The sequence below is a fragment of the Cervus elaphus genome, chromosome 18 (genome assembly GCF_910594005.1).
Source record: "Cervus elaphus chromosome 18, mCerEla1.1, whole genome shotgun sequence".
Taxonomy (NCBI): Eukaryota; Metazoa; Chordata; class Mammalia; order Artiodactyla; family Cervidae; genus Cervus; species Cervus elaphus.
This window is the reverse complement of record NC_057832.1, coordinates 24,395,249-24,422,178: the sequence shown is the minus strand read 5'-3', so window position 1 is coordinate 24,422,178 and position 26,930 is coordinate 24,395,249. Positions and strand designations below refer to the sequence as shown.

The 26,930-nt window shown below is 51.7% G+C and overlaps 3 protein-coding genes across 3 annotated transcripts; 1 reads left to right on the top strand and 2 right to left on the bottom strand.

The window, feature by feature from the left end:
- Nucleotides 1–2,190: 2,190 nt before the first annotated feature.
- Nucleotides 2,191–6,625, top strand: DLX5 (distal-less homeobox 5). Its single transcript, XM_043871674.1, has 3 exons — nt 2,191–2,834; nt 4,755–4,939; nt 5,925–6,625. Exons 1-3 carry the CDS (start codon nt 2,480–2,482, stop codon nt 6,252–6,254), a joined length of 870 nt encoding a protein of 289 aa, XP_043727609.1. The 5' UTR covers nt 2,191–2,479; the 3' UTR covers nt 6,255–6,625.
- A 746-nt stretch (nt 6,626–7,371) lies between these two features.
- Nucleotides 7,372–10,814, bottom strand: LOC122674713. The gene is made up of 7 exons (XM_043873214.1): nt 10,671–10,814; nt 10,397–10,574; nt 10,013–10,206; nt 9,369–9,529; nt 8,876–9,024; nt 8,255–8,362; nt 7,372–7,686 (listed from the first exon to the last, which is right to left on the bottom strand). The coding sequence occupies exons 1-7, from the start codon at nt 10,812–10,814 to the stop codon at nt 7,541–7,543; spliced, it is 1,080 nt and encodes a 359-aa protein (XP_043729149.1). The 3' UTR covers nt 7,372–7,540.
- A 5,178-nt stretch (nt 10,815–15,992) lies between these two features.
- Nucleotides 15,993–21,315, bottom strand: DLX6 (distal-less homeobox 6). Its single transcript, XM_043871675.1, has 3 exons — nt 20,476–21,315; nt 19,032–19,225; nt 15,993–17,241 (listed from the first exon to the last, which is right to left on the bottom strand). The coding sequence occupies exons 1-3, from the start codon at nt 20,885–20,887 to the stop codon at nt 16,990–16,992; spliced, it is 858 nt and encodes a 285-aa protein (XP_043727610.1). The 5' UTR covers nt 20,888–21,315; the 3' UTR covers nt 15,993–16,989.
- Between the last annotated feature and the right edge of the window lie 5,615 nt (nt 21,316–26,930).

Here is a 26,930-nt window from a genome sequence, read left to right as displayed (position 1 = left end):
GAGAATGTCCTTTTTTTTTTTTTTTTTTGGTCTGAAGTGAAATTTAGCAAGGTTTAGGGTAACTTGATATTGTAACATTGTGTTGTCAACTGGATTTTGAACTTCAAAATTTTGCCCAAATTCTGCAGCTTCCAAGCCATCCAAGTGGGAATCTGCCTTCTCAGCAATGTCTAAGGACATTGCTAGGAGCACTTGATTTAGCATAACCCTATTGCCCTTATTTCCCTCCACATAATAACTTTAAAATCTGTAATAAATAAAAAGTACCAGGGCATGGCTGCGGCAGTAGAGGGGAGGGGGGCGCTGTGGAAGGGCGCCTGCTCCCCGAGTCACTCGCCTTTGCCAGGAGGCACTTTGAACCGTCCCTGGCATTGCTTTGGGGAAGCGACTCGTGTAATTAAATGGCAGGATGTGTGTAAGGTGACTCAGTGGGCACCGACACCTTCTCCGGAGCACAGACCAGGACTGCAAGCCTGCTGCTGTTGCTCATATTCCTCCAAAGCCCTGTGATCCTCCCCAGCCTAAAGCCAGGGGGTGGACAGGGGGCTGACACCCACAGCATGGGGTGAGGATGGGCGGCCAGCCTTGCCTCTCTTCACGGGGAATCTGTCTCAGAGAAGTCCAGGGTGCAGGGACTCGGGCTGGGCCAGGGCAAGGGGCACTGTGGACCTGGTGACACACACCTCACCTTCCACTGGCCCCCCCTCAGCTGAAGTTGCCCCCAGAGGGCCCAGCGACCACAGCTGTGGTTTTACGATGCCCAGACGGCAGAGGCAGGGAGTTGGTGCATGTGTGGTTGCTCCTCAGCTTTGGAGTTTCAGAGCCAGGCTTGCACCTGGCTGGCATCCGGCTGGCATCTGGGCACCGAGTTCCACCCCCACCACTGGGCTCTCCTGCTAGCATTTTTTGAGCCAAAATAGAGCCCCAGTTAAACTAGGCCTAGAAACAATGGCTGGGGGGCAGGGAGGAAGCACCAATAGGCCATCCACCCTGGAAGTGGAGTGAAGCTCCCAGGCTCCCGACCCCTGGAGGAAGATGCTGGGAGGGCCCAAATCAGGATCCAGCTCCTGTAGTGGCCTATTCGAGGGGAGAGGCAGTCGGGAGCAGTGAACTAATATTAAATTTCTAATCTCCCACCTAGATCACTGCTAGAGCAATAATGACATGTCATGAAAAGCAAACTCTGCATCCCAAACACCAATGGTCTGATTCCTGAGCCTTTTCTCTCTTTGCATATGACCTAAGATGTTTTCGATGCAGGAAATAAAGGGACTGAGGATACAGGAACCCAGACCTGGGGAAGGAAAAAGCAGGCCCTTGGTTCTACCTCCGTGGAGCTGTGAGAGGGAAATCGATGAGCTTCACCCAACTTCCCTGAAGAGCTTTTATCTTTACTTCCCAGTGTTCTGGGCATTCCCATTAAGTCCCTGAGGACAGGGCACTAAGTAGACCGTTCACTTTTGCAGGAGTCTTTGGCCACTGAACACAGAATTATAGATCCTCTATTCCAGTAGCATCCGAATAGAATAGAATATTGAACAAAATGTGGGACTGCCTGCTCCTTTGGGGCACCAGCAATTTGGGAGTCATTAAGGTATTTGTGCTTAAGACAGTGATTTTTAAAGTCACTGCAGGCACCAGGGGTTGCAGGAACTCTTTCTGCCATTTATTGTGCATTCTTGAGTACCCTTGTCTCACCCTCTCAGAAATAAAACTCATCTCCGGCAAAGGAAGTGCTTGCTCCAGATTTGTCTATCTTTCCCCAAATCGCAAATTTTCAACACATGTAAATTACAACTTAGCTCCCAGTACCCCACTAAAAATATTGCTCTCATCCGTTTCTTTTTGCCTTTGTCCCCACTCCCCCCACTTCACTCTTAAGTGTTCAATTCCACATTCGCCCCTGGTGCAGCTGAGAAGCAAGGAGAGACAGTGGTCGACCTCATCCCAAAACATGTGCACTTTCTGAGGCTGCTCACTGGAACACATTGTCTCCAGACAGTACAGAGCTGGGTGCTGGGGCTTCTGCGTCGTCTCTAGAATTCACTGAAAACAGATTGCCTGAGACACCCCTCCTTCCCCCAACAAGCAACAACTCTGTCTCTCTCTGTCTTCCCCCACCCCTTCATTTTTTTTTTCTCCTTTTTTTTTTTTTTTAAAGCAATGCTTTGTTGTGCTAAAACTAGTTGGACGAGTTAGGGTGTTGCTGCTGCTCCGGAGGCCCTGGCCAATGGAACCCGATCCACCCCGCTGTGCGTAAGCGCGCAATTAAGGATTTAACCAAGGCTGTGCTGCGCTTCAGCCAGCAGTCAGCCAGCCGGAGACAGAGCCTCCGCGACTCCCAGCCTCCTCCTCGCCGCCGCCGCCGCCTCTCCTCCTCCTCCTCTTCCTCCTCCTCCCTCGCTCCTACAGCCATGTCAGCTTAGACCGGAGCAGCCCCACAGCCAATTCGGGCCGCCGCCGCCGCCGCCAGCGAGCGATGACAGGAGTGTTTGACAGAAGGGTCCCCAGCATCCGATCCGGCGACTTCCAAGCCCCGTTCCAGACGGCCGCAGCCATGCACCACCCGTCTCAGGAATCGCCAACTTTGCCCGAGTCGTCGGCTACCGATTCCGACTACTACAGCGCCCCGGGGGGAGCCCCGCACGGCTACTGCTCTCCTACCTCGGCTTCCTACGGCAAGGCGCTCAATCCTTACCAGTACCAGTACCACGGCGTGACCGGCTCCGCCGGCAGCTACCCCGCCAAAGCTTACGCCGATTACGGCTACGCCAGCCCCTACCACCAGTACGGCGGCGCCTACAACCGCGTTCCGAGCGCCGCCAGCCAGCCAGGTACCGGGAGTGGGGGTGGGAGTCAGGATTCGGGAGGAGGGAGATGCGGTGGCACTTGGGGGAGCCGCGCTATCCACTGCAATGGGGGAGCACCCGGCGGAAGGGAGTGGGGGCCGGGACTTTACAAACGGGAGAGATTCCCCCTCCAGCATTTTAGAGACTCAGCAGAAGCAGCCTGCGGGGAGTGTTCGGACTAGCGTCTCTTCTTTTCGGCCCCTTCAGGCGACCGCTCAGTCGCTGGATTCCCAGCTTGCCCGGAGAGCAAGCCAGCTAAACTGGAAAGGGGGTAGGGAGAAGGCTATTTGTTGGATTTGGGGGGGGGGGGGGGTAGGCAAGCTCGGTCGGTGGGAGTCGGGATGCACGGCTGCCTCAAAGACTCCGTAGGGAACAGCCTGGGAGTAGCTGCGAGCCAGCGTGGTGTGGGTGCCCGGAGCACGCGGGGCAGGGTGGGGGCCCGCGAGCCCTAGCCCGCCAGAGGAAGAGCGCGCCGAAAGCCCTGCGGTTTATCCAAGGCATTTCCAAAAACAAAAAGCCATTTAAAGGTGGAGGAGGTTTGCTGAAGGGTCACGTTATTGGAGCAATATTTTTTTTTCTCCATTGGGTGCCTAAAATTTGTTTCTCCTTCCCATCTCCTTTTTCAAGGCGTCTCCTTTTTCATCTGCCTTGAAACTTAGTTCGAGAGTTTGAGGGTTAGTGAGTTTGGGCGGTAAGAGAGGTATGAGGTCTCCTTGGAGAGGTTTTGCTGGTCAGGTTTGATCTCTTCCCACCAGCACATTAATAATCCTGCTAATATTAGCATCCCCTGCTCTGGCAGAATGGAGACCACAGTCCTCATCCTCCACCCTTCCTTTCCCAGGAGCTCGGCGCTCGCGCGCACACACACACGCACACACACACACACACACACACCCCAAGGAGAGGGTCTCCGCCCCTTTCAGAGATGGGCACTTTTGATAAGGTACTTTTGTGAAAGGGGACTTGTGGCCCCAGGGCACGTTTGGAAAACAGGCGTTCGGCGAGTCTTTCCGCCCCCCCCCAACCCCGCCCCAGTCTATACTACCAAGTCTGCTAAATTCGTCCTGATCTGCCGCCCCTTTCCTACGAAAACAACCCACTGCAGATTCTTTTTCAAATTGTAACTCTTGATAAACTTTACAAGATTGCCGGAGTGGGTGGGTGGGTGGGTGGATGGGGGCGGGAGGAGGAGAAGTGGGGTGTCTTCGTTCCTTTCAGTGGCTCTGTGCTTCGTGCATACATGAAAGATTTTTTTTTTCCTTTTGGCCAAGAACTTATTAAGTCTATTTGTAAAAGAAACCAGACACATCTGTGCCCTCGCAGATCTGCAGGGAGATTATGGGGGCTGCATAATCGACCCTCTGTCTGCGGCGGCTCGGACCGCTTGCCTCTGAATTGAAGGAGCAGTTTGCTTGTGGGTCTTTGAACTTTGGAGACCTCGGTTAGCGTCTTCCCTGCCCATGCGTCTGGCCTCTGCGGGCGCCCGAACAGACGCTGACATAAGGGGGACCACGGCCCGGGCTTCCTCGCTTGAATCCCCGGGAGAGACGGGCCCAGAACTCACCCCAGAGCCGTCGGTGAACACAAGGTGGGATTGAAAACGAATCCGGGTGAAGCAAGAACCGCTGCAAGGGCTAAATCCCGGACGCCGAGAGGGGAGTTTTGCTGTGCCAGACGCTCTGCAAAAACCCAGGAGAACCTGAATAAACAGAGAAGGGAATTAATCAGGCTACCTGGCCTTTTCCATGATTGGGGGGGGGGGTCCTCCCGTGAAGTAAAGGTGGTGATATGGAGGAAAGAGAGTGAAGGCTGCGTGCTAAGAATTTCAAGGACTGTATTCGCAAGTTCTGCAAAAGGGCCATTGTCTGCCAACGAGTTCTAACCGGGTCTGTTTTGATTATTTAGAGAAAGAAGTGGCCGAGCCCGAGGTGAGGATGGTGAACGGCAAACCAAAGAAAGTTCGTAAACCCAGGACTATTTATTCCAGCTTTCAGCTGGCCGCGTTACAGAGAAGGTTTCAGAAGACTCAGTACCTCGCCCTGCCCGAACGCGCCGAGCTGGCCGCCTCGCTGGGACTGACGCAAACACAGGTAAATCCAGCCGCGGCCTGGGCCAGAGCCCCGCCTGGGCTGCAAGCCCGGCTGGACCGCGCGGTTCGGTCCCGGCGGGCTGGAGCCGACTCATCAGGGTCCGCGAGAAACTCAGACAGACAGACACTGACCCCGCGCCCTCCCCTCTAGAAGTCAGGCCGGGCGCCGTCGCCGTGCGTGGTGGGGACGGCAGCGAGACGTCGTTCATCCCCAGAAGCAGCCCCCGCCCTTCGAGGTTACGGGGGCCGAGGGGCCAGTTCCCTAGATTGGGAACAAGGGGAGGGTTGTCTCGAGGACACCCTCGCAGCTTTAAGAAACTGCCTAGTGCTCCGCACAATGCAGAGCAGCTGGGGTGAGCAGGGCCCGGTCCCCGCGCGGGGGTCTCAGGCCGCGCGCTGGGGGCCGGAAGCAGAGGGTCACGCCCTGCGCCTGCGGCCGGTCCGAGGTGGGGGGCGCTGTGGCTCGGGGAAGTCTGCCCTGGAGGGTCCCCTTCACTCCCACCGCAACCCCACGGTGGCCTACGGAAGAATAGAGAATGTCCTCGAAGCCGAGCAGGAGTGAGAGGAAAAGGAGGCGGTCGGGCAACCGGGAGACCACTCCTTGGTCCCCCTCCTACCTCGCGAGGACGCGCCCCTGGCGCACGGCGCTCAGGCGGTTGTTTTGGAGACGTTCGTGGCGCCGCATTGCGTGCGTCCCGCGCTGGGTTACACGTGCGCGCTCGCCGGCGCGGACACTCGCTCCCCCTTCCCCGGCCCCAACCAAAGACCGAAGCCTTGCCCCAGCGGCGGCCCTTCTGGGACCCATGATCCAGGCTGTGCCCCCGGGTCCAGCCCCTTGACCATAGGCCGCCAGCTGCGGGGGGACACCAGGGTCCGGCCTCCTGGGGGCCGAATTAAGCCCCAGGTCGCCGCCCTGGGGGAGGCGCGCGGGCAAGCACCTGAGCGTCCCGGTAACGTGTGCCTTTGTTCCCCTCCCCCCCACCCAGGTGAAAATCTGGTTTCAGAACAAAAGATCCAAGATCAAGAAGATCATGAAAAACGGGGAGATGCCCCCGGAGCATAGCCCCAGCTCCAGCGACCCTATGGCGTGTAACTCGCCGCAGTCTCCAGCGGTGTGGGAGCCCCAGGGCTCGTCCCGCTCGCTCAGCCACCACCCTCATGCCCACCCTCCGACCTCCAACCAGTCCCCCGCGTCCAGCTACCTGGAGAACTCGGCTTCCTGGTACCCGAGCGCAGCCAGCTCAATCAATTCCCACCTGCCGCCGCCCGGCTCCTTACAGCACCCGCTGGCGCTGGCCTCCGGGACACTCTATTAGACCAGCCGCTTTCTCTAGCTCTCTTTTTTGGGACTACTGTGTTTTTGCTGTTTTAGAAAATCAACCTTTTTTTAAAAAAAGGAATTCATATGGGAAAGTTTGGAAAAAACGGAAACAAAAAAATTCATGTGTAAAGCTTTTTTTTTTTTTTGCATGTAAGTTATTGCATTTCAAAGGACCCGTCCCCCCTTTTTTTACAGACGAACATTTTTGCGCAACTGTGGACACTATCAATGGTGCCTTGAAATCTATGACCTCAACTTTTCAAAAGACTTTTTTCAATGTTATTTTAACCATGTAAATAAGTGTAGATAGAAGAATTAAGCTGTATATTCTGGATAAATAAAATTATTTCGACCATGAAAGCAAAATGTTTCTAAAAGATACTCCATATGCCCCCCTTACAATGGGCTAGTGATGTTTTGTGCAGGCTATTAAAGGAAGACAAACTGTAGAGATCCAACAAGGCAAAAGGAAAACAGAAAGTGGGGATGCATGGATACAGAACTGTAGATGTGTGTATGCTGGATGCTGTACTTTATATGTCTATATACGTATGTGGCCTGTTTAGAGTACTGCCATATAATATATATTAAGGTGATTTTTGGCCTAACCACAAAAACGTTTAGATAATTTTAAGTTTAACCCCAAATTGTTTCAGGTAGAAAGTAATGCTGAAAATCTAAATACAGCCCTCCCTCTCTGTGTGTGAGTAAGAAAGAAGCAGAAATCCCTCAATAACCACTCTGAATTCTAAGCTCAAAGCAATTATGGTGGAGACTGCCCCCCCCCCACCTCCATCAGCCTCTGTGTATTGCCAGAGCAATTAGACAAATTACACTCCCTTCAAAGGGAGCTTCCAGAGATGAGAAAATGAAAAAAAGAAAAAGAAAATTCCCCTATTAACATTTTTTTAAAAAGCTGAAATCTTTTGCAGTGTGGCAAATGGTAGTGCCTTGGACTCCCTAATGTATGATTATAAATTTATCTGAGCTCTTTCACAAGAGGAAAGGATCACGGGACTTGAAAACAATGATGGACCTAAATCAGTCGGCCAGGCAGGGCATGTGGGGGGGAGGGCGGGAGGTGGTAATGGGGGGCGGGGGTTGGGGGGGGGGTTCTTTCGGCCAGGAAAGGGAATTGTGAGGTGGAGGAAAGGAGGAAAGCATTGTGGCCCCATGTTGATTTTCCTTCGTGTGAGATAGATAATACTCCAAACATAAGTTTATTTCCTTCATCCTCTTTACCACTGGTTTTTTCAGGAAGGAGCACTCCCCGCTTTGCTTTTACATAAAACAGTGGCAAAGCAGCTTCCAATCGGTGGGAAGTTGAATCTGTTTGCAGGGATTTCTCTTTTGTGAAGGCTTCTCCGGGGCGGAGAGGATGGACGTGCAGCAACCCTGGCCTCTGTCCGGTCCTTCTCCCCGCACCTCTGCACAGAGACGTCAGCAGTGTGACCACAGAGAGCCACGGCTCGGGTCTAGAGTTGCGCTCTCAGGCCAGAACTCTAGGTGTCTTTTTCTGACTGTCCCTTAGTCCGCCTGATTCTGTTTCCTTGGGACACCAAGGGAAATCATTTGTTGGAAATTACAAGCTGCATGAGTTATATTTTACAGCTAGGAAGTCAGCAGTAATAAATTTGACAAAAGAGTCTTCTTGGGGGTGGGGAGTGGAGATTAGAACGTAAAAAATTACATCCTGTCATCTGAGGATTTCTGAGAAGGTTTTTCCAGGGCTGGGAGACTAGACCTGAAAAGGCACGCTGTGTGCCCGGAGGGGAATTTACCTGTGTGTTCTTTCGCCTCTTTCTCTCTTTCCTCTGCTCGTCTCCTTCCTTCTCTTCCCCTTCCCTTTCTAACCTGCCAGTTTGGAAAGGCCTAGAGGGGGGGTTCGAAGGTTTGCGTGTCTTGAAGGGACACCCTGCCTGGCTCCAAGGTGGCTCGTGGGCCGTGGCCAGGGCTGTGGACCACCCCCTCCTCGCCCACCCCCAAAGCGGTTCCCTTTTCGAAGTTGCCTCCGCCTTCGATACCCTCCAGCTCGTCTTTCTTGGAAGAAGGTCCGGGTGGTCACGCGCCTGGGGGAAAGCCGTGCGGAGCCCACTTTGTTTTCTGGGTTGGCAGAGAATAGAAGGATGAGGGAAAAGGTAGAGGGCTCTGTTTCCTGCTTTTCATTCTTGGCTTGTAAGACTTTCCGGAGTTTCCATTACACCGAAAGCCAGCGTTTTCTATCCGGCGGATCCGGCTGGGAGAAATCCCGCGCCCGGGCGCGGCTGTCGAGTGCCAACTTCCCCCAGCGCGGGCGCCCCTCGCCACCCCGGGGTGCGTGCTCGGGAAGGTTGGAGGGGGTGGACCCGCTGGTGGCCGGAGTGGGCAAGCATGTGCCTGGAGCACACTCTTTATTTTTCTACACGTGGAGAGGGCAGATATTTTTCCAGGCGTCCCCCATCATCTCCCCTTCTCCTTTCCTGGCCTTGAAAAGGGGATCCCTTCACTACCACCACCGCCCCCCCTCGTCCGTCGTGGTCAAGCAGAGGCAAGGGCGAGTTCGGACTCTTCCCGGAAAGAAGAGGGAAGCTCTTCTTTACTGACCACCCCGCCACCCCCAGCCCTGACACTGCTTGCCGTTGAGGACATCGGAGCCTCGCTGCGATGCGGGCGGGCGGAGCGCTGCGCGGAGACTTGGTTTCAGGATTCCTTCCCTTGTGCTAACCTCACTTCTTCCACTCGCAATGGCCTCTTCTCTCGCGCGGTTTTTTTTTTTTAAACTTGGTCTAGGAGTCGTGGACAAAAATATTCTGGCAAACCAGTCTGCAGCGGGTTTTCCCTGGCACCGCGGGGATTCTCCCTGGGGAATTTAACTCCCTGCAGTCCTGCGCCCAAGGATATAAAAATAACAGATCCTCAGCAAAGACTAAAAATATCCGTGTGATGTTCCCTTTCCTCCCACCCTCCCGCCTTCCCTCCATTGTTTATTCCTATATCTAATGTAAACGGGTACCACTCCCCGCCGGCATGGTCCCCTAATGCCCGACCCCACTCTCCTGACCTCTGCCTGCCCCTTCCGGTCTCCACCTGCCTAACTGTCAATCTACTGCTCCCGAGATGTCAAGCTCACCCCCATATTTCACTTTCTTTCCCGTGGGCTTCTTCACCGCGCCCCCGTACTCCCAAGCCCCTGTCCCCATCTTCAGACCTCCTCACAAAGCCCGGGAGGCCGAGGGCATGCTGCTGGCACGGCTGTATGACTCTGGTGCCCCGTCCTCCTCCGGGACCCTCCTGTAAAAGATGAGATAAATTGGCCTTTGTTTGAGGCTCGTGTTGGGCTAGGCGGATTTCTGCCCTCTTCCCCCCCTTTTTCCTGGCGGCCACCTCCTTGTGGAACAGGGGGCGGCCGGGGGAGCTGAGAGAAGCCGCATTCCTGTGGGTGCCAGGCGGCTCCAGTGCTGAGCCGCAGGGCCTAAGACACACACACAGGAACCCGCAGGCCTCGTTGCCCTTGATCTCGCTCGCTCACTCGCCCTCCCGGTGGGGCACCCACCCGAGAGCCCGTCCACCCACACTCGGATCCACCCAGGTCTCGGCCTCGGGCAGCAGCGTGTTGACCTGCACACCAACACACGCACACACCCCCTTCCGACGACAGAGGCGCAGGCCAGGCCAGGCCAGGCTCTCCCCGCCCATGCCCATCCTCTCTCTCCCGCCCCTTCTCCCACAATCCCAGACGCGCCGGCTGGCCTCCTTTGGCTTCTTTGATCCCACCGGACGCCCCACGGCTCGCGGCGTCCCGGCCGCGCCGTCCTGGGAGTCGCCCACAGCGCGCCAAGGCCGGGCGGCGCTCGCCTCCTTGCAGCGCGCCCTGCAGCTTCCTCTGGCCTTGACACCGTTCGGTCTCCGGAGCTCTCCAGCCCGGAGCGCGAGGGACGTCTCCTGGAACCCTGCCCCTTGCCCCTCTCCTGCCCCCTCCCCAGCCCTTCTTTTATTCGAAGAGAGGGACCTTTAGGGCGACCCAACCACCACCCCCTCCCCGCCCCATCCCGCAACCCCCGGGATGGCGCGCCTCCCCCTGGCCACTGGGATGTCTCCAACCCGGAGCGCTCCAGCCCTCCCCGGAGGCACGCCCTGAGGGCAGACGCCCTCCGGCACCTCTGGGAAGCGCGCCACGCCGGCGGATCCGCCTGCGGTCACCCCTGTCCTCCGCCCAGAAGCACCCCCTCCCACAGCAGCTGGGCGGAGGCTTCAGCCTCGGGGGAGGTTGGGGAGGGGGCGCTGCGGCTTGCTCCCGCCCTCCGCGCTCTCCCAGGTTGCCTGCGAGTGTTGCACACTGTACGTGGTTTTTTCAGAGTCACAGCGAACTCTGGGCCTCGAAAACAGCCCCAATAGCGGTAGCACATGTGGGATTGGCTAAATATTTTTCTACGCAGTCCGGTCTCCCACCCCCGCCCCATCCGTTTTCTTTTGCATCTGACAAGCTTTCGGTTCCCCGGTGGTACGGGGCAGAAAGTACACGGAGTGTCGACTGCGGAGGGGCGGGGGGCGGGGGGGAGACTTCCCTTTCAATCATCCAGGCTTGTCGGCTGTAATGTAATAACCTGTTTTATAGGTCGAGCTCTAACCGTAAAGATAGGAACCGAGGGAATGTACATGAATCTCTCTTTAAAAGAGAAGAGAGTCCCGATTTGCAGCAATTAAGTGTTTTTGCTCTTTTGTTCGCTGGGACTTCGTATTTACTTCTGCTTTATGGGGACCCGAAGGAGTCTCTGCCAAAAGAGCACGTATTTTTCAGTCTGTTCCACATCCTAAACCAAAATTTATATAAAATCGTGAAATACCACACATTACGACCTTTCGCCACAGGAAGGGGAAAATAGTGGCTTCATAACATCATTACACACACACACACACACTAAGTTTCAGTAAGAATTCTCTGTCAAACCACCACGCACAGTCTAGTGTTTTGTTTTGTTTTGTTTTGTTTTTTAAGAAGCAGGTGAAGGTGAAAGGCGGTAAACAGTCCAAGCTACGATTTATTTTAAAGTTGTTTTTTTTTTTTTTCTCCTTGCAAAGGCGAGAAGACAGAATTCTGCCCCTGGAAGCTCGTTGTCATTCAAGGACTATTTCTGCTGTTTGCCATTTGCAAGGTGGGAGAAGAGGGCGGGGCAAGAGGCAGGATATGGACTCAACTTTCATCTGTAAGCAGGGGTCACTAAACAGGGGACATTTCATTATTGCCCTTAAATTCACGGGAGCTAAGGAAGCCTGCTTGCCACCCCCGCAGGGTGGCCCTGGCTGGGTAGCTCCAGGGTTTGCTAGGTGGTGGGAGGAGAATCATCACACATTGTCCTAGAGGCTGGAAAAGATGCCCAGGAAATTCTCAATTCTCATGGTGGGAAAAATGAGCTACTGGTAGTGTACCAGATTTAGGTCCCCCTGACCAGGACCTCCCCACCAGGAACCAGAGCTGGAATCCAGAAGTTTCAGCCTGGGCAGGGTTTACCTTCCAGAAGGCAGCAGCTGGAACCCAGGGTCTGCTTTCACTATGGAGCCAGCACAGTGTTCCAGTGTCTCTCCAGGCTCTCTTGCTATAATTCTCCAACTCCCTCTCTCCTCTGTCCCTCCACAGTTTAAGGAGACTGACCTTGCTCTTTAGCAACCATATCTGGGGGCAGGGACAGTCCTTTATCAAAAACACCAGACTTTCTGGAATACAGAAAGAAGTACATCAGTGACGGTAGCAAAAGAAGCAGCTGGACTGGTTGACATGAGAAGGGGTGGGTTAATTAATAAAAGTTAATGATAGGATTAAAGCCAATAGCCAGCCAAGGTGAGTAGAGGAGAGGGCTTCCCATCCGGCTTTATTTAATTAGCAGCAATTAATACATTTTCTGCTGATATCCTTTAGGACTCTCAATGACTTGTTCTCAGTGAAAGAGAATGGAGATGAAGCTCAGGAACACTTACAAACACCCAGGGCATTTTGCTCTGATGACAAGAGAGATTGAAAATTCATTTAAGAAAATGTTCATAAACAAATGACAGGCACTTTCTGAGGCTGCCTTGGTGGAAACAATGATGAAACTGACAAATGTTCTTTGCTTGGGGGAGGGGCACCTTTTTTTTTGAAAAGGACGATAATGCTTTAGGAGAGAGGGGGGAAAGACAGGTTTAAAAAGAAAGAAAGAAAAAGAATTATTTCAGACACTAGGCAGCGGCAGATGTAGAAGCCCTTGCAAACACATCAGCCCTCCACATATTGAAGATTTGGACACGTAATGCTTCAGACCACTGATTTGCTATTTTCTTAATTCCCGCTCTTCTTTTTCCATATGAATCAAACAGTCTTTTGTCCTTCAGGGTTTGATTTGATCGCTACTGTTCACATTTCACTTTTGTATTTTCCTCTTCCTATACCATTACTCATTGAGTGCCCTGTGAAATTACAATCGTACATTTTCAACTCAGCAACCCATTTGCAGTACAAAAATAGGGTCTAAATAATGGCTGAATTAGCCCTACTGGACAGTTTCAGATGTAACACTCTGTAATAATTATATTGCAGGCTGGATTAGGATGCTATTATCATAATCTGGACGTTTACAATTATCTGTAATTTGCAAAGATGCGCCAGGTCTTGATTACAGCAGTTTTTTTTTTTTTTTTTTTGTATCACGCTAACCATCACTAAACAGTGACAGTAATAACAGCTAATTTTGCTGGCAATATAAGAGGTGCTGGGGTGTGCAAACAATTTCACACCTGGATGTGCTCACTCAACCAAGAATATAGAGAAAGCGCTTCTGCCCTGAGACTCAGAAAAATATTCTCCTCTGCTTCTGTTCAGTATAGATTTCTAGACCCTGATCATTGCTTAAGAGGGATTCACTGGGGGTAAGTTTTTATTTCTTGCATACTACAAGACACAGCTCATATTTCTATTCTCACACAAAGCTGTATGTATTGCTGTTGTGATTTGTTACGGACTGCAACTTTGCTCTAGAGATGGTTTTCATTTCTGACCTTTTATTCCACTTTAACAGTAAAAGGGTTGTGGTTCTGGTGAGTACAATGACTTGGGTGAGAATGGGATCCTTAAGAAGTCAATCTGTCTCTCTGGCTTTCTGTGCTGTTGCTATTTGGTGCAGCTTGTGACTGGAAGCTGGGACGTGCACCAGGTTTCTGTAAGGTGTGAAGGGAAGTCTGCTAGAGGTTCCAGGCTGAAAGAGACTTTGAAACATTGTTACTCAAAACGAGTCCTAGACAAATCCATGGAGGTCTTACACGTGGTGATGGTTTTAAGTTTGGGGGCATTGAGTGTGCAAACGGAGGGACAAATGCCCCTTTAGCATCACAGGTATGTGGACATTAGCAACGGCAGGTGTAGTCTGAATCTTTCCGACTTTATAGCCCCTTTGACGCCTTCCTGTATTGGGGAGAAAGTTTCCGGAATAACTGGCCTCCAAAACCACTTGAGGGCTGCTTTCCAGTGTCTTTGCCTTAAGCTGGGGGCGGGGGATGGGGGAAGGCGTGGGATGCTGACCCGGAGAGCTGTGGCCTGAGAGGCCCCAATGCCGAGACCTTGGGATTGGAGGGGCACGATTGGCCGAGATGCAGAGTCGAGCTGTGGAGCCAGGGAACCCGTTTGATTTAGCGACTTGCCAAGGGAGACTGTCGCAGATGCGGTGCAGTTCTATCTATAGATGACGCTGTTTCCTGACCCTGTAGATGCTGGAAGCAGCTAGAGACTTTACGGGTAGGAGCCTGAGAAATTTTTGTTTCCCTCACCTCAGCACAGAAACAGAAAGGCCTTTCTCCGGAGGAACGTTTGTGCTAAATTATGTCAGAAAATAAATGAGATGCTTATTGGCACTGAGAAGAAATTTCCCCCCTTCTCTCTCACTCTTCCCAACTATTGTTCCTTTTTTTTTTTCCAACTTAAAAAATATTGTCAGAACAAGGCTCTAGAACTCGAACTCTGGGAAGTTCCAACGTGGGGAGGCGTAGTAGGCACTGAGACTTCACCCACGCCCCTCCTACCTATTCCCCCTCTAGGGAATCAGTTTACTATGGGGTCAATACCTTCTAAAGAGCGAAAATGATTAACCCTTGCAGTTCAGAGGACCCAGAGGAAGCCCATCTCCAATGCCAGTTCCTGGGAGGACCCCTTGATAGAACTTCCTGTTTAATTAAACGTGTATTAAGAGATAGAAAGATCCACACTGGAGCATCATGGTAACATCTCCAATGTGTTAAAATGCATTTTCTGGGTTTCAGAATTCCACGCACTCTCAGTGGTTTGGCATGTGTCTGGTGATTTTTTTTTTTTTAAACAAAAATCAGTGTTGGTTTCGATGTATGGTAGCTTTCTCGCTAACGTAATTTGAATAATTCAGCAAAGCCCCACTACCAGCTGTACTTCTGCATCCTCTTCCATTCTTTTCAGCATTATAATTTTGGTTAATTTTCAATTTTAGGTCCTACGTCTCTGCAATTTGTGTATGAATAACAGAATAATTTCCCTCTTTTGTTTCGCCTTTCCTGTTCCTGAATCTAAATAAAGATGGCTTTTTAGTATTAAAAGTGGAAGAAAATTACAGGTAATTATCTTTGACGGTAAAAACGCTGTAATCAGCGGGCTACATGAAAAATTACTCTAATTATGGCTGCATTTAAGAGAATGGAAAAAAACCTTCTTGTGGATAAAAACCTTAAATTGTCCCCAATGTCTGCTTCAAATTGGATGGCACTGCAGCTGGAGGCTTTGTTCAGAATTGATCCTGGGGAGCTACGAACCCAAAGTTTCACAGTAGGAAGGGGGAAAAAAGAAAAGAAAACATTTTTCCTAATGTAACAATACGAATGCTAGAAAATGACAAGACTGATCGGTTTTAAACCATTCTGAAGACTGACTGAGCGTGGAAGTTGCTCAACAAAAAAAGGAACGGGTATATTGGTAAGTAGTCTTTGCTTTGTGTCTAATTATAGTGACTGTCCTTTTGCACGACTGTATGTCGCTGTCATTATATGGAGCACTCTGAGTATCTCTATTGACTTCTGATAAATGGCTCAGTGGTTTCAAGGTTCATAATTTGAAGGATGCCCAGGTCTGTAGCCATTAATTCTCGCAGTATGGGGCTTCCTGCTTGCATGACGAAAGGACTTTTCATTTTCATTATTTCTGTGCTTTCTACAAGATCAGAAGGAAGGATGTATTTCATCCAGGATTGTGTGTTTTCCTATCTAGTTAGCTTGTAAAGGGTTGTAAACATGAAGTAGTCATAATTGTGCATTTAGTTTCTGTTTTTTTCCCTCTGATTCTTTCCTTTTTTTGTTTGTTTAAAAAAAAAAAGCTGCTTCCAAACAAAGACAAATACAGCTGTATTATTTTGGCTGAGGAAAGGGAAAGGAGAATACTCAGTTTCAGCACTGGAAACTACTGGGTGTCTGGAGGTTAACCTGGGGTTAGATCATTCTAATGATTCTTAAAAACAGATAAATGTGTAGAAATTACAATAAAACAGAATACATAAAGGAAGTTGAGAAAACATCTATAGTTAAAGTACTTCAGACAAAGGTTAGTGCTGCGATATCTTTCCAGGCACTTGATGTTTATATATAGGGTTTCCCATATTAGGAAATAGGAATTCTTTTAAGAGTGATAGAAAATATACTGGGGGGGGGGGCGCAGAGGAAGAAGCGGGTGGTAAGACAGAGACACACAAAGAGAAATATACAGGACACTCTCAGCGTTTTGTGGCTTTTACTCCATATATGAAAGAAGACAAAAACATACAAAGTATATGTACAACTAAAATTCAACAATATATACAGAAATGTTTCTTGATATAAATGTCCCTATTAGCTTAGTGAATGCCACCAATTCACCTAGTAAAGATATCAAAGCAATAGAATGGTGATTTTGGTTGTTTCCTCTGTCTTTCCTGATTCCAGTTCAGGGTTTGGGGGTAGGGGTGGAGGGAAAGTGGTTTTGTTTTGTTTAAATCATCATTCTTGCTCATTGCATTTTGATAAAACATGCAGCATTCCTTTCGTGGCAATGTTCTAATCTTACAGCCGAATTTTCCCTTTTCTTTAGAGAAGGGCTGTTAAGTCAGGGTTTCTTTTTCTTTTCTGTCCTTTCTTTTTCTTTTTTTTTGTCAGTCTGGGATTGTAAATAAAAATGCAGGAGTCCAAACTGCTTCTTTTTCATCATGTAATGTCTTAAGCTCATTAAACAAGTAAAAACGCTGCCATGTTTGCACAGATTCTTCTGGTGGGGGAAAATGTCTGCTTTAAAAAGTCGTTTTGATGGATACTCCCAAAGAGAAACAGAGGCTCAGAGCCTGGATCCCAAGGGGTGAGGGAAAATAGCCTTACAGTGAGAGGCTTCAGGAGCACTGGCCTAGAAACCAGTCTCTCTCTCTCTCTTTCTCCTTCTCTCTCTCTAAGATTCAAAATCAATTACTGAGGCTGCTCAAGGGAAAAGGCAGATGAGGAAAGGAATTTTAAAAAGAAAAATGGGAAGAAGGGAGGGGGGAAAAAAAAAAAAGGAAGAGTGTGAGAGAGAGACCGAGAGGACGGGAGAAGAGAGAGAAGGGAACAAGCGCCCAGACAGTCTGGCCGCACATAAAGAGTTCTCCGGAGCCTGCTCCTTCGGCTCGGTTTGGCAGATGCAAGCAGGTCCCGGATCCTCCTTGCCTTGTTCAGACGTCTCCCTAGGGTATCTTTTGCCCTCGGATAACTCACATCATCTGTGGCCTCTGCATCGTGTCCTGGTGTGGAGAGGAGTACCAATGCGAGTAGCCTGGCATGTAGCTGTTGGGGGGCATACTGACGCCCTTGGCCGAGGCGGAAACGTCCCACACCGGAGGCAGCGCTGGGGAGCGCGGCGACAGGGCCGCGGAGCCCGGGAGAGGGTCGCTCTCGTGCGGGTTACTGCCCTGCTTCAGCAGTTTCTTAAACTTAGAGCGTTTGTTCTGAAACCATATCTTCACCTAGAAAGAAACGTAGCAGCGATCGTTAGGCCCGAAAAACATCGAACCGGTGCCTAGAGTGAAAAATTAAGACAACCCGCAAATGCAAAGCGCTCAAGACCCCGCCTTCCTCCACCTCTTCCTAGCCGCTCCCCTCTCCCCGCCACTCCACCCCACCCCACCCTACCCCCGCCGATTACTTGGTATCTTGTCCGGATACCTAAAGTCATTGTAACCCCTCAGTTAGATGGAAGTCTAGGTTTGAAACAACAGCATAAGTAAGAATAAAACTAGAATAAAGGCCAAGGAGACAGCCAGGTTCAAACTCTAAAGGAGGGTTTTTACACAGTGAATTTTTCAGATTAAAGCTAACTGGATGCACTTCCTCTAATAGTCTGGATGTGCCCTGAGCAAATGACTAAGAACAGATTAAAACCCAAATGCGTTGACTATACATACATAGGCGTACACTGCATATGCCACCCACTGTGCATGGAACACCTTTCTTCTGACATAATCCTGCAGCGATGAGGGACTGTGCCTCATTCATTCCCTACTTGGTATGTTGTTCAAATTGCGGTCATGATTGTTAGGGCAGGCACTAAAAGTCAAAGGGCTCCTGAGTATTAAATGTGAACCAGGAGTCTAGGATGGGAGCGTATGCAAGCTAACATCCCAGATCTACTTTATGTGAAGAAGGACCTTCTATGGTACAGCTTCGTTTACCTTTAAAATTACTTAGCCTTAGGAATCTGCTTTTCCAAAAGGAGTACAAGTTACTGAATAGCAGGAATCCCTTCATCTCAAATCCCAAATATTTCCAGTGGCAACATGGCGAGAGAAAGCAGGCTGAATTGAAAAGAAAGAGCTTAAGGAGCATCTGTGCTGAGACTTCAGTCTTGGTCTCAGCACACAGTCTCAGAAACCTGATGTCCCCTTGCTGAAGAGCATCCATTTCAGATGAGGCCTACACCCCATGCAGCCAAGTTAATCAACAGGGACAAAAACCTCAGGTGTCTGCAGCCTGGCTCTATGACAAGGGTCCTAATATACCTACCTAAAACCTCTTCCTGTGAAGTCTAAAATGCCCCATACGCCTTTCAAATTAGTAAGACTGGAGAACTTCAGCAACTGTACTTAACGGAGGCTTCGTTCCTCTTCATCTCCGGCTCTGCCATCATGCCCAAATTCTGTGATCCAGGGAGGTAACTTAGCCTGCACCAGCCAGTCAACCAGGATGATTTAACCAACTGAACTGAGGACAATTTTCAGACAGACTCACCTCACCCATCCTAAGATGAACAGTTTTCACCTTGGTCACTTTACCAAATCCTATTGGAACCTGTGCATGTCTGGCTAACCCATCCTTTTCACTTCATAATTCTTTCAATGTGAATGAGTTGAAATCCTCATTAAGTCCCAGGGCCCGCAAAAGGATCCTAAAGAAACACGGGTCTTATACCGCCCTCCTGGTCTGAACATCTTTTTCTCTTTCTGCTACTTGTTTGCTCTCTTTTGTGTTGTTCTACTGGAATAGGACTCGATTAAATAATGAGTTTGATCACCGAAGGACACTAGGCTGGGGTGGGGTTGCTGAGGGTCGGGGGGAGGATGTGCAAATCCAATCCAGTATTCAATACCAGGTCATTTATTCCAAACTGTGTTGCCCCAGAAAAGCGCATAACTGGAGCAAAGGCATTTGTCATTAAGCTCCTTCCATCTTTGGTTGACTAGGCCAAGAATTCCTCCTGATGAGCTCCCTGCCCGATCTGCAAGTGAGGGTCAGCATTTCAGGGCTTCTCTGGAATTACCTGTGTTTGTGTCAGTCCTAAGGAAGCTGCCAGTTCAGCTCTCTCGGGAAGGGCCAGGTACTGAGTCTGCTGAAAGCGATGGTTTAAAGCCTGGAGCTGCAGGCTGGAATAAATGGTCCGAGGCTTCCGAATCTTTTTCCCTTTTCCATTGAACCTGATTTCCCCGTTTTCAATCACTGTGGTTTTTTGTTGATCTGCAAGCAAAGGATACAGAGGAGTGATCACCCGTGAGGCTACTGCTGCAGTCTCCCCGAGCTTGGCCTGGCCTGTGCCCAGACTCTTCAAAGCCATGAACAGTTTCCTTGAAGCGTCCCCAAGCCATCCTGACCTCTCTGGGTTCCCAGGGCCCGGGTACTCCCGGCGGCTGCAAAAGCTACTTTCAGACCCTGACTCTGGCTCTAATCGTGTGCGGTGGTTGGGTGCAGGGAGCGCCCTGGGCCGAGAGGCAAACAGCCTAGCTCCGCCGCAGCGGAGGCGGCGCCGGCCGCTCCCCGGGGTGCGCGGCGCCGCGGGGCGGCTGCTCTCGCCGCCGAGGAGCAGGGCCCCCTCGGCCTGGCTTCACTGTGCCTTCAGGTGTGCTTGAGCCCCCCTGGTGATTTTGCGGCCAGTTGGCCTGATGTCACTAGCTCGAAGCCCGGTGCATCAAGATACCTCGGTGTGTTCGAAAATGAGTCTGCCGAGAGGGACCAAAACCCAAACAAAACACCACCCGAGGCTCAGATCAGCACCGCAGCGGGTTGAGCCTCACGCGGCAACTTTGTCTCCCACGAGTGCTGAGCCCCGGGCTTCACTTCCACGAACAAAGGAGTAGCCAGCAGCTATCAAAAACCCGAGGGAGGGGGCCACGGAAGGGGTGGGGGTGGGAGACACCTCAAAGTCCGCGGGAGAGAGTCCAATTCTCAGCAGCTTAACCAGAGCCGGAGGCCGTGCCAGCTTCCCCCCGGGTCACCGAAGCGCACCCGGCGCCCCACGCAAACTAGGCCACCGGCTGCCCCGATTAGGTGGTGGAGCCAAACACGCTCCCCGGTTCTAGCCCAGAAATGTCCCCGGTCCTGCCAAACGTGGGTCAAAACCCGGAGGGGACGAGAGAGGCAAAAGGGCGCACAGCCCCTGCGGGCTGCACAGCGCAGTGCGGGCCAAGTGGTCGGGCGAAGCCTGCGCCGACTCGGAGGCGCGGCCCGAGCGACGCTTCGGAGACGAGCGAGCGAGGCGGGTCGAGCCGCAGGGAAGCCTAGGGTCCGGGGCGGCGCGGAGGGGCCCGGCCGGGCGAGGCCGGCAGGCAGGCGCCAGGCAAGCGGGCGCGCACCAGGCCCGGCCGGGGGCGCGCCGGGCCGCCTGGGGGAGGGGGCCGGCGGAGGCCCGGGCATGGAGGAAGTGAGCGGGGCGGGCGGGGTGGGGGGCAGCCGGGAGGCGGGAGAAGCGAGCTGCCCCAGCGGCCTCTCACCTGTGTCGTCCCCTCGCGTCTGGGCGGCCGCGCTGCTGCCGTGGTAGGACTGGAGGTAAGGGCTGTGCTGCGAGTGGCTCACGTAGGGGTAGGCGGCGAGCGAGCGGTGGTTGTAGGAGTTGCCGCCGCCCGACGCGTAGGGCGAGCCGTGGTGGTGGTGCTGGTGGTGGTGGTGGTGCGAGCCGGCCGCCGCCGCCGCCGCCGCCGCCGAGTGCAGGCAGTGCAGGGGATAGTGCGCGCCTGCCATGGCCGGGGAGCTCTGTTGGGAGTGCGGCGGCGGCGGCGGCGGCGGCGGCTGCTGCGGCGGCGGCGGCGGCGGCGGCTGCTGCTGCTGCTGCCCGAACTCCATGAAGGCGGATTTGGAGGAGTCCTGGCCTTCCAAGCCGTCAGCCATCGTAGTCATGGTCATCATCAAAACTTTGGGGGCTGGAGAAAGCCTTCTCCCGGGTTTCCTCCACCCTCCCCCACTTGGCTCGCGCCGCTCTCCCCTCTGCAGCCACCTTAGCTCTTGGGATCCTTGCAAAAAAAAAAAAAAAAAATTAAAAATTTTTTTAAAAAAAGAGAGGGGGCGGAGGTGGTTCTCCCTCTCCCTCGCTCTTCTCTAATATATATATTTTTAATATAAAGAGATATAGTGAGCGGGGCCTTGTTAACTCAAAGGGAGGAGGAAGGGGGAGGGATGGGAGAGGAGAGGGGGGAGGGGGGACTCTGCTCTCCCCCCCTTCTTTTCCCCCCTTGGCTTTTTGGGGGCTGGTGCAGTTTAAGGCAGAGATTTTAAGGTGGATTCTGCGAAAGTTGCGCGTCTGCTTTCAGACTTGATGCAGACGCCACGAGTCGAATGGTTTGTCTCCAAAGGGCAGCGCCTCCCCATTGGTCAGTCGCCCCCTGACGTCACAGGCGCACGGCTTCCACTGGTGTGCGCGCCGATCGCCGAGTTCTTCGCCTACCTTCGGCAACTCCAATCCCTGCCCCGAGCTGCAGCCGGGGGCCGCGCGGCTCCGTGCACGGGGCCTCCGAGGAGGGAGTTGCCTCCGAGGAGGGAGTTGCCTCCGCCCGGCCGGCCGCCGACGCCTCCCGCCGCAGCTCGCACCCCCAAACCCGGAGCCTCCGTTCCCAGTACCGCAGCCTTGGAACTGCCTGGCAGAGGGCTGCTGTCTCGAAGTCCCTCCGCACCCTAGCAGGCTGCCTGTGCTCCGAAGCAGTGCCCTCCGCATTTAAAGCAGGGGTCCCTCCCTTGACCTCCCCACCCCCCCGCCCCCAGTCCCACTGCAGTCCCGCGGGAGCGCCCTGTCACCGTGGATTTTTCTAGACGTACTTTATTGAAACCACAAAGGGAAGAAAACCCCCACACCTGGTACCGACCCCATGGGTGGGGTGGGATGAGGGGGTAAAGAAGAAGAAAAATTAAATCCTGTTCTGGCGAGGTTCTTGCTGTTTCAGGCTGTATTTCCTATATAGTGAACAAAAAAGGGGGGAGAAATCTTCCCCCCCCCCCCAGAACGCAGCAGCTTCTTCTGAAAGCACATCGTTGGAGGACTGACAGTAATGCATTTTTTCCTATTGAAAACAGAAGCTACTGTAATGCTTTCAAATATATGCAAATGATACATGCGGTTAGTGGTTTGGCAAATCTTGATTACAATATAAACTACCCAAGTAAAAGTGCCTTCGTCCTAAATTTGTCTCTCGATTACAATTCCAATTGATTTTATTTTATTGTCAACATTGTTAATGATAAAAATAGAGTCGTTTTACAGTTATTTTTACTTTCTGGAAGGAGGCAATTAGAGTTCTAATCAGGAATACACAAAAATCTCCCATGATTAACTGCAGTACTTTGTTCAAATTGCTGCTATAAAATTCAGAACAATTTGCCTGTAATGATTATGGACTGGGTTTATTTTGGGAGGTGGAATAAAAGTGGATATAGCATAAATTATCCTCTAATTATACACCAGTGTCGCCTCAATTATCCTCTTATCAAAATGGTTGTCTAACTGCCGCATTTAGTTTCAATTCTCTCCTTTTTTTCTATAAAAAGAACTTCATACCTTGTTATTATTAATCCATTTATTATTTGCAAGGGGATTTATATCCGCACATCCAGGTGGTAGAACCACTTCTCTTTCAAAGATGGACTGGGGAAAGACATTAAGTTCGGAGCAGCCCAGGGCTGCGGATCTAGCTCTCTCCCTCTAGTCTCCAGACTGAGCAGTCAGAAGAGCCCCAGCGTGCCGCTCAGGCCCGGCCACCAGGTAGGACAGCTGGACTGGGGATCGGGCGCCGAGGAGGGCAGGCTGGGTCGTGGCTGGGTCAGGGTCCTGGGACCTCGGGGAGACTCCGGGAGTCGGCACTGCCAGTGGACCGGGGCTGGGTGGGCAAGGCATGCAGACCCCTATGGGCTCGGCGCCAACTTTTAGTCTGAGAATAGATACAAGCCCCAAGCCTTTGGCCACACCAAGAAACATACAATCTAACAACTCCGGGCCAACGTGTCTAGAGGTGGTGGGGACACTGTAGGTCTGCCTTTGGGAAAACTGCGCGAGCCTTCTTTGCACCCTACTCGCTTGAGCTCCATAGGATGGATGACTCAAGGTACCTGAGAAGTGGAGAATTTAGTGGTGCCGTTCATTCGGTAACTTCAGAAAAGGTGACTGCAGACCCGCAGCTCCAACTCACTGCGCAGACCGATCGCGGCATATGCTAATTGATTTTCCCAGCTCCCAGCCCCGGGTCTCAAGGCAGGGCTAGACTAGTTTGTCTTTCTTTTTCTTTCTTTCCTTCCTTCCTCCATCTTATCAGATGACCTGAAACTGGCTGCCCGAGAGTTTTCCAAGGTTCTCCGGGCAGCAGCGTTTAGTCGCCTCTCCCCCTCCCTGTCCTAGCCTGCCGCGCTTAACTTTTGGAGTCCTGGGAGCCGGTTCAGTAACTCTGAATTCATTTTTAAGTGGCCTGCCTGGTTCCCCTCGTTTTAACAAGAGGTTCGCTTTAACACGCGAACCCGTAACCCGATCCACGCGTTTACAAATCGACAATGAGTTAAAACAACAACAAAAAAGCTTCAAGGAAAATGAAAGGTGGGCTGGGTGAGGGGGAGATGTGTGTAGCGTGTGCATCTGTGGGGGATTGCGGTGGAGAAGGGAAAGTCAGAGAAAGAGAAGGTCTTCTCTTCCCTCCCCTGGGGTGTGCACGGCGCACCCGGGCTGCGCTCCGAGCTTGTTTGTGAGGTCCTCAAAGCCAGCAGGTAGACGCGGCGGTTTTATTGCTTTATACCCTGCAGCTTGCTGTTAACACGGTGAAGGCCCCCCTGCCGGCCCCCGCCCCCGTGCATGTGCGTTTCTTTCTGGTCGCAGGTGCCCTGCCTTCCTCGCTGGCTTCCCCCGACTCTGGCAGCACCCGGGGCCGGGCGGGTTGTGGCCGGCCCCTCAAGGTCCCCTCACTGGGCACCAGATCCGGAGCATAGTAGCCTCTACTGGCAAAGGATTTCTTCTTCTCTTTTTTTTCCTGTTTGCTTAATACCCGAGAAAGCACTGGGAGGGCTGGAAATGTCTGAGTAGTAGCTACAGGGCTCTTATCCCTCCCCCATTAGAGGATAAAATCTCAACCCTGTGTCCCAGAGGAGCAAGTGTGCAACTGCCCCGAGGTGGCAGTTTTTGCGTAAAGACCTGCTGAGCGGCCCAGAGTGGGCTCAGACAGCCCCGGGCTGGGGAACGGAACCAACGATGAGGGGACCAACCCGGCATTGTTGATAGGGGTCTCTATGCGTGCAGGGGTAGAATCTGAACTGCAGACTTGAGCACTGGGCTTTCCAGCTGGTCCTGGGAAGCGCTCGTGTGGCCCCACACAGCGTGCCAAGGTGGCCCGCGCCGAGGGGCTGCCACGTGTGGTCTCTGCCATCCGTCTCCGTGCGAGGAGTTCGGGGCTCAGTGGCTGCCCACTGTCTCTTCTCTCCAAATAAACCAGGCTAAATCCTTCGCCCAGGGTCTTGAGCGGCAGTAGTGAGCTAAGGCTTGTCACCCCTGGTTTGTTCCCGACCAGCCGGCACCTCCAGCCCATCCTCGAGAGTCAAGAACTCCCAGATTCCTCAGGCTTCCAAGCGAAGGCGCCCACTTCAGGGGCTCCAGGCTCCTGCGCCCTGCTGGCCGCCAGCCGGGTCCTGGCTCAGACCTCTTTGTCTTGCCGGCTGGGGAACCCGAGCCAACCCTGGGGGAGTGGTGGGAGGAGGAGAGCAGGTGAGGCCTAAGAAGTCTTTATCATTCAAAATAGAAGTAAAGCTGGTGATCTGGAGACCTCAGGCTCTTTTAGGGCCTATAGGAGGTGAGGGTCACATTCACTGAAAAGTTTTACGAGGCAGGGTTGGAGGCCTAAGCTGCCTTTTGCTTTCTAAGACATCGAGGTGTTGGGGCTTGTATTCCGGCTGTCAGTGTTCTTTAGAGAGGAATGCCAGCTGATTGCCAGCGCGGGACCCTGTGTGGGGGTCAGCGTGCCCAAGGCAACTGGGGGAGGAGGGTGCTCTTTGGGGGGGGAAGCCCCCTGCTGTTCTATCTATGGACCAGTGTTTGCAGCAGTACCTCGGTCAAGGAGTAGATTGGGTACCACTGGAGGGTTTGCAGCCTCCTCAGGCTGTAGAAGTACATTCAAGCCAGGCAGGGCCTGACTGGTTTTGGTTGCTAAGTTGGGCTCAATTATCACGTTAATTCTAAAGAAATTAGACCTGGATAAATAGCCTTTGAATTCAAAGAAATAACTGGGTATTGATTTACATGACCATGGTAAGAACCCCCTTCTCAACGGGAGACATTGGTACGGAAAAAAAAAAAAAAAAATTCTTGCTAGTCTTTTCCCCATTCAATGTAAAATTCTGTTTTGTGTACATGTGTAGGAAAAGAGTGCTTCATATCCTGGAAACCCAGGCACCTTTCCCCCCTCTCCCAACACATACAGCTGGGAAAGTTTGAGGGGGGAACATGAGAGCTGCCCTTTTCCAAACTTCTTGGCCCAGGCCAGTGATGGTATCTTCAGGAGGAGTCAAAAGTATCAGACTAGTCAAGAAAGCACTGATTATTGTGGCATTGTTTTCTCTAGGGATAAAACTATAATGTCATCTTAGCACCCTCACCTCCCAGGCCTCCCCCCAAAGCAACTAAAAAGTGGTCCCTGTTTACCCCTTCCACAAAAAGAGGCTCACTGAAGTCTGGGGACAACATCTCTCTCATCTATCCAGTCCCGGGCCTAAGAACAGTTAGCTAGAAGACCATAGCATGGATGGCAAGGACCGGTGACACCTACCGGGAGCTTCACAGACTTTTTCTAGACTGTCCAGTTTGGAGACTATCAACTAAGGATGTCTCAACTTGGAGGCGCCTCTTCCAGATCTTTTTGAACCTGGTTTTCAAATTCAACTCCAGGTTTCAAATCCGACTCCAGGTTTTCAAATTCAACACCTTCTGCCTCTCCCTGACCACATTTCCAGGCTATGTGATCATCCAAAGTTTTCTTAACAGAGAGAGTCAATAGACTGGGCCTAGTATGGATCCAGGGGGGAAAACAATACTTACTTCTGTCTTCCTCAATTTGAAGATTGTATGCGGTCTTTCTCTCTCCTCCTTCCCTTTCTTCCTCTCTTTTATCAAGCCTAGGACCCCACATCTCTCATACACAAATACTCTTCTTTCAGTCCAAGAAGAAAAGAACTCAACCATGTTTAAGCACTTATTGATAGATTAGAACTAGATGCTGTTTGTGCAGTTAGGTGCTCTTTGTAATCTGTTGATAAACCAAAGCAGAGCCCCTCATATTTGCGTTGCCGAGAATTGCAGCTGGGGAAGTGGGAAGACAGAGATGTTAGAAGTCAGCTTCAATCAAGGCAGTCTTTGGAAACCAGGACCCCTGACCATTGGAGGATAAATGCCGCCCTAAGGGAGTGGCAGGGAACAAGCATCAACAGGAAATGGCAGACTATTTTTAGGCATAATAAGGAGTTAATACAGCTGACCAAGCGTCTTCCTAAATGCCTAGAAGCACCCTCTGTTTTAATTCCTGCATCCCTTCATCAGCAGTAACAATAACAAAGTCACAGTAGACGCCTCAACATTAAGGGAGAAGCAGGCTTGGGACAACTTCTCAGAAAACCTGGGATGGGAACTTCTTGCTATCATGTGAGTTCTTAGATGATTCACTAGTTACAACAGAAAAAGAAAGAAAAACCATTTTTATTAGAGAGTTGTTCTGTACCTGACTGTCCTTGAGTTGTCAATGCTCTAGTGAGTTTCATCCTCATCCCTATACCTCTTACTCCCTTTATTTTCTAACATCCAATAAAAGGAAAGGTAACTTATTAGATTTTTAGCAAAACTTTCCTTAGAGGACAAGTTAGAGAGCCCTTAGAAGTGAGGGTTATTAAAACAAATTCACTCCGCTAACTCTGCCTTTTCTCTTTTGTTTAAAATCCTTTT

What these genes read in the sequence shown, in the direction of transcription:
- DLX5 (XM_043871674.1), top strand. Translation starts at nt 2,480, where the DNA reads ATGACAGGAGTGTTTGACAGAAGGGTCCCCAGCATCCGATCCGGCGAC. An exon ending in GAGCGCCGCCAGCCAGCCAG is followed by an intron (nt 2,835 to 4,754) that starts GTACCGGGAGTG and finishes TTGATTATTTAG; the next exon opens with AGAAAGAAGTGGCCGAGCCC. An exon ending in TGGGACTGACGCAAACACAG is followed by an intron (nt 4,940 to 5,924) that starts GTAAATCCAGCC and finishes CCCCCCACCCAG; the next exon opens with GTGAAAATCTGGTTTCAGAA.
- DLX6 (XM_043871675.1), bottom strand. Translation starts at nt 20,887, where the DNA reads ATGATGACCATGACTACGATGGCTGACGGCTTGGAAGGCCAGGACTCC. An exon ending in GACGCGAGGGGACGACACAG is followed by an intron (nt 19,226 to 20,475) that starts GTGAGAGGCCGC and finishes CTTTGCTTGCAG; the next exon opens with ATCAACAAAAAACCACAGTG. An exon ending in TAGGACTGACACAAACACAG is followed by an intron (nt 17,242 to 19,031) that starts GTAATTCCAGAG and finishes GTTTCTTTCTAG; the next exon opens with GTGAAGATATGGTTTCAGAA.
- LOC122674713 (XM_043873214.1), bottom strand. Translation starts at nt 10,814, where the DNA reads ATGATTGAAAGGGAAGTCTCCCCCCCGCCCCCCGCCCCTCCGCAGTCG. An exon ending in GGGGTGGGAGACCGGACTGC is followed by an intron (nt 10,575 to 10,670) that starts GTAGAAAAATAT and finishes AACCACGTACAG; the next exon opens with TGTGCAACACTCGCAGGCAA. An exon ending in AAAGAAAGTGAAATATGGGG is followed by an intron (nt 9,025 to 9,368) that starts GTGAGCTTGACA and finishes CACGACTCCTAG; the next exon opens with ACCAAGTTTAAAAAAAAAAA.